The 10,587-nt window shown below is 42.7% G+C and overlaps 1 protein-coding gene across 1 annotated transcript; it reads right to left on the reverse strand.

The window, feature by feature from the left end:
• Nucleotides 1-633: 633 nt before the first annotated feature.
• Nucleotides 634-10,058, reverse strand: and2 (actinodin2). Its single transcript, XM_049598069.1, has 6 exons — nucleotides 10,040-10,058; nucleotides 7,362-7,496; nucleotides 5,014-5,058; nucleotides 2,924-3,087; nucleotides 1,535-2,437; nucleotides 634-1,324 (listed from the first exon to the last, which is right to left on the reverse strand). The coding sequence occupies exons 1-6, from the start codon at nucleotides 10,056-10,058 to the stop codon at nucleotides 923-925; spliced, it is 1,668 nt and encodes a 555-aa protein (XP_049454026.1). The 3' UTR covers nucleotides 634-922.
• Between the last annotated feature and the right edge of the window lie 529 nt (nucleotides 10,059-10,587).

The following is a 10,587-nucleotide window of genomic DNA, read 5'->3' on the forward strand; positions in this document are numbered from 1 at the left end:
TCTCTTTCTCTGCATTTCCTCTCTGTATCTCCGCCAAAAAATCTGTTTTTTGTCTCGGAAACTTGTTTTACTGCATCGCTAATTCATTAAAGGTCTTGCAGTGTGATGTTCTATCATGCAAAACACACATTTTGGGTGATAATGTGTGAATATAAAATGTGCAGATGCGACAACAATGAGCTATTTTTATAATGGTGGCACATAAACTGTTGCAGGAGCAATGTGCCAGCTGGCTCGGTGATGTGCTGCATATTAGTCACAACATCTGGGGACTGATGCGATGAAATGCTGCATGCCGAGTCGGCTCCCTCTAACAGGGTTAAAAACATTCGAAATATTTGGTGGATACATAATGATGGCAGCAGAACAGCAGCGGTGTTTTGCTGCTATCGTTATGAGGTTTTACACTTTAATCTTATCTCGGGCTGTGACCTCGGTGTGCAGATGGATAAACCTCGAGACGGAAAGTTTTTCAAAACTTTTTTTTATTCAGAGCTTCATAAAAACTAAACATATGAAGCATTATGATGTTTAGAGAAACAACATTAAATAGGGTGACTCAAATGGAAACAGAGAATGTACAACAGAGAGAAATTCTTGCCCGCTAACACAAATTCAAACTACCCCTAATCTATTACACATCTATACATACAACTCTTTTCTACAAACATACATATGTGAAGTATTTAATACACAAGTTTCACATAATCTTCTATGTTGCTTGGCCCTCTTGAATTGTTTCCCCTCTTTTAAAATCAGACCAAAGTTAAGATATCTTCAGATTTTCTGGGAAAATCAGTTTCACTATGTAAAGGCTGCAGTATTTTCTGACTGATTTGTGGGTCCATGAAGTCCATAAAGATTAGGGAGCTCCATTTCTGTCAGATTATCTAGCAGGTGTTGATTCTGTTATTTGCGAAACCTATTTGTGCTGGCTCATGACGCCCCTGAGGAAGTCTTCAAAGCGTGGGGCAGCGGCTTCTTTGGCGGGCTCGTCAGCAGCCTCCTCCTTGGCAGCAGCAGGCTCATCAGCAACAGCGGCGGGCTCGGCGCGACGCAGGCGGCAGTTGTAGTCGTACTCAGGGTCACAGTTGGGGTCGGGCAGGATTATGCCATCCTTGTCGGGCCCAGGGGCCTTGAGGTTGGAGGGTGAAGCAAACTTGCCGCAGTTGGGGTCAAAGGGATGGCAGAAGGGCTTGGCTGGAGCCTTGATGTCAGCCTTGGCCTCATAGCCAGACTTCACCGGGGTGCAGTCTTTGTCATAGTGCACATAGCAGTCGTAGCCCTCCTTGGTCTTGCCGCGGATGCCAAGCCTGTAGCGGACCTGGTTGATTGATTGATTTGTGGTTTGGTTCAAAGCAGATCATAGACAAGTGAAAGCATTATGCAACACCCACTATATCACTACACTCACTACATCATTTAATAAACAGACTGAAAAGGAACAGACTTTTAATAGAACCATTCAACAAGCAAGATTACACTAGATTAGTCAAAGCTATTCTATCCTAGTAGCAGGACTTCAAATTCAGACCTGGTGCTCGGGCATCAGTGGAGCAGGCTTGCGAAGGGCAGCGGCGGCTGCCAGTATGCAGAACGGGTCATAGCGAGGGTCGCAGGTCAGAGGAGCAGCAGGTGGTGCGGGCTCGTCCTTGGGGGCGTACTCCAGCACAGGCTTGGTGAGGCCAGACAGCTTGGTGGCGGTCAGGGGATTGCAGCCGGCGTCAAAGAGAGGGTTGCAGTGCTGCTCTTTAGGGGCCTCCTCTGCAGCCTGGGGGGCAGGAGCAGCGACACTGGTCACACACAGAGGATCGACTGCTGGGTCACAGGTGGGGTAGAGCAGGTGGTAGAAACCGGTGGGGGCTTTGTGAACCAGGGGGGGCCTGCAGTAGGGGTCTTTGGGGTCACAGTTGAGGGCGGCATAGGATGGGGCTGGGCCAACAGCTGGGCGGTAGCCATAAGCTGCCCGCAAGTGATACTGCAGACACTCCACATCTTCAGGATTGCAGATCCTCAGCAGCTCAGACCTCTGCGCACCACTCAGGAAGGGCTCCAGGACAGGGGCGTAGTAGTAGAAGCCAGTGGGGCTCTTCAGGGGCATGGGCAGCATGGGGGTGAGGATGGGGGCCGGCACCTTGACTGGAGCTGGAGCTGGCTCAGGCTCGGGGGCAGCAGCCTTGGGGCCAAGGGGGTAGAGGCAGTAGGGGTCGAGGTAAGGGTTGCACAGCCTGACGGCAGCAGACTTGATGGGGGCGGGCATCACCACTGCAGCCTTTGGCTTGCTGGTGGACTCAGAGATGCACTCTGGGTCATCAGAATCAGCACAAGTTTTGTAGATTTCACTGAGGTGCTTGAGGTAGTGGTTGAAGGTTGGGCCCTCCTCTGACCTGTGCTTGTTCTGCAGGTAGGCCATGTACAGGCGATCCAGATCCTCAACCTGAAGTATCGAGGTGAAAAGGGGACAAAATTAATGAATGTGCTCTGATTCCATATCATTCACATGAGAATAAATAAAACTAAAAAGAAGAAAGAATTTAAGCGAAGCCCTTGATAGGTGAACACGTTCACACAAATCCTCTGAGGAGGAATGTTCTTTTTCAGCTCACTGTCTTTTCACTCATCCATACAGCCTGACTCTTAAACCACAGAGCTCTCACGAAGTCTAAGAATACATGCTGGAACATGACTCGCATTGAAGAGTAACTTAAGAGGGTAATGGCATATTAATACCTTTATATAACCATGGTCAAAAGCTGTTTCAATCATTTTTTGGAATAAAATGCTGGGTACATCTATGATAAAAAATAAATAAGAAAAAAAAACTCTCCTCAAAATACAAACTGGTTATAGGAAAAATCAGGCAGTGTTTCATAATCCTCACTGGCAGAGACTGAATAATTAATGTAAAACAAACTCCACTCACTCCCTCCTGGTTGTGGCTGTCCATGAAGTACTTGTACCATCCCCAGAAGTCCGGTACGCGTTTGAACTGGGGCACAGCGAGGACAGGGACGTTCCTTTTATTGCGAACCAGCGTCTTCAGGTTTTCCATGGCCTCGGCCTTCACATCATCAGACACCACAGACACTGATGGGAGAGGAGAGGGAGAGAGGGGACTAAATGAAGTGTGGCGGCACCAGACTTTAGAAATTATGTCGTGAGATTAAAGGTCCAGTGTGGAGAATTTAGGGGCATATATTGACAGAAATTGTATATAATCATGTTTTTATTACCTCAGAATGAGCTGTTTATATCTACATGCAGAGCTGTTTCTCTGCCATAGAGTCCGCCATGTTGTTTCTACAGTAGCCCAGAGCAGACAAACCACACATGGGCTCTAAAAACGTTTTGCGTTTTTGTGCTTTTGCATTATTGCATTTTCACATTTTTGTGTTGGTCACCATAGGTCTCCTACACACTTTGCACATAGGAGAAGTTTTGTTCTATAACCTCACCACTAGATGTCACTAAATCCTACATACTGGACCTTTAAACAAATATATTTTCATTTCATAGTGAAGAATAGGTGTACTTTTATGTCCTCGGACTCACAATGATCTTAAGTTTAGTATTTATACTACTTATAGGCACAGACAAAAGAGTGCTAGTTATGTTGCATACCTTATATATGTTGACAGAATACAGAATATGAACTGTTGTTTGGACCTAATATTTGTATTCAATTATGTAAAGTTATTTTTATTGTTTATATTGTGATTGTGAGTTAATAAACTATCTCACTGTAAAACATCAACTGTGTTTCAAACTATACACATAACACCATATAATTAGTAAATATTTATGAGTTTAGGAAAAGCCTAAGATAAATGAAAATACACTTATTTGCTTTCTTGCTAAATGTTATATGACCAGGTTGACGTCACTCTCATTTCTGTAAGTTAAATATGTAGCTTGAGCCAGCAGCCAATTAGCTTAGTTTAGCTTAGCTTAGCATAGGGAGTGGAAACAGGGGCAAACAGTGAGCCTGTCTCTCTCTGCCTACCAGCACCTCTAAAGTCCATTAATTGATGTCAATCAACATTACGTTTGTGTCGTTATAACTGTTACCGACTGTCTTCAGTCTTAATGCTAAGCTACACTAACTGGCTGCTGGCTCCAGCTTCCTGTTTACAGATGTGTGAGTGATCTTGATCTTTTCACCTCCCTCTCAGACACAGAGCGAATATGCTTATCTCTAAATATCAAACTGGTCCTTTAAGATTCAGCTGTGTGTTTAGAGAGGTTGTTGTGTTGTTGTTTTTGTTCTGTTGGTAACTGATAGAGTTTTGTTTGTGGATAAGGTGTGCACAGTAGATGGACTACATGTTTGATACTCCTGTTATTTTATCTCCCCAGGAACCATTCCCCAGCACAACAGCATAATAAACTGTAGCGTCTGAAAAAACTGTCCTCTCCTCTGAGGTGCTGCCAACAGAAACTGTCCACAGAGGTACTGAACACATCCAAAGGGGTATTGGATTGGATTAGGGCTGTGATTATTATCATTATCAATTAATTGCTTAATATCTTTGATGTGATTAATTGGGTAATAACTTAATTGGTCTAAAAATGTCAGCATAAAATAATTAGTAAAGATGCCCATTACAGATTCCCAGATGTCAAAGATGACTTTTTTGAAATGCTTGCTTTGTACAAACAGTAATTCTCAACCCAAAAATATTTGATTTAGTATCATCTATGGCAAAGACAAGCAAGAAATCTTCACTTCTGAAAGGTCACAGTCAGCATCTAGCAGTTGTCTGCATCTACTTCAAATAATTAATCAATTATGAAAATTGTAGGTGACTATGTTTAGCTTCATTCAGAGTGTCAGAGTGTTTGTTCATGTGATCACCATTTGTAAGTCACTGTCTAAATAGAAGAGAGGAAGCACAGTTGAATTATCCCTTGAAAATGTGTGTGTGATTTAAGTTTTTAAAGTTCCCAATTCATTTTGAACACGCTGGCTCTAAACAACCAACGTGTCCCACATGCCACATCACGGGTCCTCACCTTCCTCCTCCCTGTGCTGCTCCACTGGAACAGCCCCCAGAAACTCTGTAAAACACAAACAGCAGCCACATTAGCAGCAGCAGGGACGTTAGCTGACGAGGACCAGATGTCGAGTTTTTACCTCCACCAGGGAAAACGCTGACCTGCTAATAAGCCTCTGGGTGCAACACGGCAGGTGCTGGGGCACTGGCGCCCCGACTCAGGCAGCATCCTGCAGATTAAACACCCCCTCCTGCTCCAGCAGACCCTGACCCAACCTTGTGCACGCTCTGTTAGATTTTGAACCAGACTGGTGGAGTTTGTGCAGCTACTGGGGGCCTCTGTAAAGTTAAGCTGTAAAACTACAAAGGGAGTGGGGCCTCACACAAACCAATTAGGATTACACTGTAAAAGTTAAAGGTGGGAAGGAGGCAATGTGTCTGTGGACATTTCTATTTTCACATGTGGAGTGTCTTCGGTTTCACCAGGGGTTTCATTCAGAAGTTTATGACTATGAGAAAACAGCCGAGTCAGCTGATTATGAGAGAAAATGCCAGCCTCTAATAATGTGGAAAATCTTCCAGAGGAGGGATGCATGTCTTTTTATGACTCAAGAAAGATTAACAGGCTGCCTTCCACATCAACATGTCAAGTTATTTTACCTTTAATAAAGAGATAAGGGTAATGGTGTCTCTATAATTCTGTGCCATAGATTAATGTGCCAGTGGCCAGGGATGTAAAGAGGATTTTAGAAATACTGAGTCTTTTCCGAAAGTGAGAGAAGCAATGCAGGGGTGTTAAGTAAGTCAAAGTCTTGTATCCAAAATAAAAGGAAACACAGAAGTATTATCAGCACAAAAATGAGCCATGTAGTTATTATATTGTTGTATTTTTTTATACATTAATGTGAAAGTAGCATTTTATTCTTTTAGTTTGTCAAAGTGGAGCTTAAAGTAACGTGTGATATTTTATAAACTCATCATACATTTTCAATATAAAAATCTCAACCAGCAGAGCAACTACCAATTATGACTGTCAGATAAATGTAGTGGAGTAAAAAGTACCATACGCTTTTCTTTTACCCTTATGGAGTGGAGGTAACACAATGTAAGCATACAAGTGGAATACAAGCACCTCACAATACTTGAATAAATGTACTTAGTTACATTCTACAGCTGCAAAAAACGCAAACATATTCAACAAAGACATCCCCAAAAGAGGGAAGGTGATTTAATAGATTAGAAAGAAAATAAACCAGATTTCTGTTACACGAAATCATGTTTTTGTAAAAATGCCGAGTACCTTTACCTCCTGAGACCTCTGATAACCCTTCAAATGAAACAAATCTGAGGAGGAAACATCACGCTTTGGACTTTTAAGTCAAAAGCATAACCTGTGAGAAGGGGCAGCAGGTCGACCCTGATACCAGGGAGATTGGGAACCACTGGACTAAATGGTGTTTCAAAGTTGTCTCACTGCCACAAATATGATTATTATGGAAAAAACTCTAGGTGTCATTTTAAAAATATTTATCACTGTAGAAAGAAATTCCCAAATTTCCCCAGAAGACCTCAGTATCTTCAGTGGTATGGCTACATCTCTGCAAGAGCAGTTATAAATGTTAAGAGGAACAACTTCTGTGAAATAAGAGTTAATTTCCATCTGTCTGTCAAAGGTAAAGGTACATTTTAAAGCAGTTAAAAGTGGTTAATAAACTCTCACCTGGTAGTAAAACAATAGCTAACAGGAATCCTGTGTGGATCAGGGAAAGCGATGGTCGTCCAACACGTGCCATATTTTCTGTTTTATGTGCTTCCTGAGGTGAAGAGACAAAGAAAATATTCGCTGTTAATACTGTAACAGAACTGTATTTAAGGATGCTTAGTAAAGTATAAACTCCCAGTGTTATACTGTAACAATGCAACTAGACTCTGATTGTTTCCTGTTGGAGTTTCTTAGCAAACTGTTAGATATGGAAATGAGACGACAATGCGCTCGGAACAAAGAGAGAGCTTTTATGTAAGTGGCTGATGCCAAGACAATGCAGGGGATTGGGGACATGCTGTAATGGAGCTTCTTTCAGGGATTATTGAGAAAAATAAGACTTTAGTTATGAATATCAGAGTGTGGAATAAAGCGACTGAACTGAACAATCACACAGCCAAAAGCTTGAAATGTTCTTCTGTCTGTTGCATTACAGCCACTGTGCTCATAAAGAGAGATTGTCTCCTACAGTTTCACACTCAGACATCTGAGGACTGAGGACTTTTCATCCAAAGATGATCAAATTGCAGCAGTAGCTGTGGCTCTGAACTGCAGATGTATAAAGTTTTGCACATGCAGCATTCACATTGCACATCAGTCCTTACCTGCAAAGGTGCTGAAGTTCTGGCCTCCTGTGATCACCTCTGGATCCAGCGGCTTTCTGGATCGAGCTTCTTGAGGGGGGGCAGGGGGGCTTGCTGCACTGTACTGTTGTTGTCTGAGCTGTCTGAACCCTCTACCTGTGGGACACACAGGCAAGGAAACATTTTAAAGGAGCCCCCTTGATCATTAAAAACAAAAAGGCATGTCATATGGCTCCAGCATGCTGGTAGGCGCTCCAGGATTGGCTCCTGCTCTGCCATCCATCCAGCCAATGGGGATCCTGTAATTAGGAGAGGTGAGCAGCACCACTGCTGTCAGCGGAGACACATTAACAAAGTGCCATTTAGCGCTGAGTTCCTTTCCTCAAAGGTTTGGAATTCGGGGTCAGCGTCCGAGGTGACATTGTATCTAAGCCACTAGTTGATTTTTTGAGATTTGAAATTTACATAAACGGCTCAGTGGACACGAACTTAAAAAGTGTGAACTGTTAAATCCACACAGCTTGAGGCCTCTGTTGCAGGAGAGCAGATTTATAAAGAAGTGCCAGAGGCTATCACAGAGGTGGTGCTGATAAAACTTTCAGTGAAACAGTAGTGCAAGAGGCAGTCCTGATGACACACAAGAAAACAGGAGACATAAAACAGAATCTGGTGGTAAATAACAAGCGGTAAGTTACATTAACCTCCTCGACTCAGTCAGATAAACATGTTTTTATTCCAGTGCTTCATCTCAATAAAAACAGACTGTAGAAATTCACTTGCCAGGGTCCAGATCTTTGAATCTGATATCAGGCAGGAAGTTGACTGTGAAGAAATAAAACTATTTCTGAAACAAGCGCTGTGTTGCATCAGTATATTGACTAATGTGTGAGTAATACTGTCCAGGATGACAGGTGACTCATTTCAGTTTAGTGGTGCAATGATACATTAAAGCATAAGTTGCACCAGCCTTTTTGATTATGTCTCCAAATTTGATGCCAATTTACAGCGTTAGAAGACTGCAGCAATTTTCTTTTCCTTGAAAACAGTTAGTAGGCTGTTTTATATAGGAGCTATAAGGATATATATAAGGAGGCAGCTACTGTTGGAGAGGAAAAAATGCACTACATGTATCGCAAGTTTTTTAATTCTCATTCTCCAGACATAAAGACCATAATTAAAAGTTTTACATTTTCAAAAAATATAGAAGTGTCAGTGAGAAAACAAGCACTCTTTTCCCCACTCCTGAAAATGATTTTTCCTGCCTGTGCATGTTTTTTATTTAACAACATGGAGGAAGCCGGACTGGAGTCATTAGGAGAGTCAGGCCACTAATAAAGCTGCTGCTGCTGCTGTGGAGGTGCAGAGCCATTAGGATCAGCATACCAACACTACTGTTTGTTTGGTGGAGGCTCCGATGCCTGGATAATGCCACGTAGCCTGTGCAGCCTCCAGCCTGTGTCACCGGAATATATGGGCATTGGCTATGAGTATATGGGCGCTATGGAAACTAGGAAACATTAGCTGAAAAAGTAACAACACAGCAGGCAATCTTTGAAAGTAAGGTGTATATTCCCTAAATATATATACCTACACAAACATTACAGTACAGATTCTTTGTAATGTTCCCTTTGTTCAGATGTACCCCCATAGCCCCATCAGATTAATTCAAGTATCCTGAATTCATTGAACACCACCCGTCATGCAACCAATTAAATGTGACTGAGTTTCTATTAAACTGGATGTTACTGAACACAAATTAACTATTAAAAAAGTAATATTGCCACAAAGGTGCTGTTGAGGTAGGTTTGGTTAAGTTTACATTCATACGACCAGTGGCAGAAACTGTTTCATTTATCCATAACTTTTAGCTAACTCAACCATTCAACCATGTCAACTGTTAAACATTTATTTTGTGCCATTTATCTCAGCCCTTACTTAACAATTGTAACCTGTGTTCAGCCTTAAGTGCTATATTGTAGGCAACTAGACTTGCTTGAGTTTCTTGAAGATGTTCCACCTCTCAATAGGCTCAGTCCATAAGTCCATAGGGACTTGGGTTGGGAACTGGAGAGTCGCCTGTTCGAGTCCCCGTCCGGACCAAAAAATATGGCGCGTGGACTGGTGGTTGGAGAAGTGCCAGTTCACCTCCTGGGCACTGCCGAGGTGCCCATGAGTAAGGCACCGAACCCCCCCAACCACTCGGGGCGCCTCGCCAAGGGCAGCCCCCTCACTCTGACATCTCTCCACTTTGTGCATATATAGGTCCTGTTCGTGCATGTGTGTGTCTTTCGGACCTGTGTGTAATTGACAAGCAAGAGTGAAAACATTGAATTTCCCCTCAGGGGGATTAATAAAGTGAATAAACTTAAAACTTAAACTCATCCAAGAGGCTTCTTCACGTTCTAATCGACTGGACGTTCTAATCAACTGGTGTTGTTGAGGTCACCTCACCAAGAAACTCAAGCAAGTCCAGTTGCCTACGATATAGTACTTAAGATTACTATGACCTGGATGACTGAGATTCTTCACCAGCAACCTGCATTCAGGTGTTACAGCTGACTTAAAGGTCCAGTGTGTAGGATTTATGGGGTTGTATGGGCAGAAATGGAACAGTATAGTAAGCACGTTTTCTTTAGTGTATAATCACCTGAAAATAATAATTGTGGCGTTTTGTTTACCTTAGAATGAGTCGTACCTACATAGGGAGTGGGTTCTCATTTACGAAGATCTCCATGTTTACACAGTAGACCAGAACGGACAAACCAAAGACCGACTGTAGATATTTTTTTGTGTTGGCCACCATACATAGGAGCCCATCTGCGATGTGCAGCATTGGAAAAACACTGATTTGTAACGTGATTGTGCTTTATTTAGTGTTTTTATAGGTTTAAATCACTGGGTCCATTTATTCTGGAGAGGAGGAGACCGCTGTAGATAATTCGGCTCCTGCTGAAAACCTCCTGAGTGTCTAGCTGTTAAGTTATCAAAGAAAATGGTGAGCACACATTAGGATGTGTTGGGCAAACTGCCCATCCTCTACTGTACATGCCAAACAGCATCAGAGAAACACTGGTTTGTAAAGTAAAAGTGTTTTATTTAGTGTTTTTAGCAATTTAAAACCCTGGGACTGTTTGTTTCAGAGAGGAGGAGACCTCTGAGGATAATTCAGCTCCTGGTAAAAACCTCCTGAACATCTGGATCAGAAAAAGAACGAGCACACACTAGAATGTGGTGGGCAAACTGCCCA

Source organism: Epinephelus fuscoguttatus, linkage group LG15, assembly GCF_011397635.1.
Source record: "Epinephelus fuscoguttatus linkage group LG15, E.fuscoguttatus.final_Chr_v1".
Classification (NCBI taxonomy): domain Eukaryota; kingdom Metazoa; phylum Chordata; class Actinopteri; order Perciformes; family Serranidae; genus Epinephelus; species Epinephelus fuscoguttatus.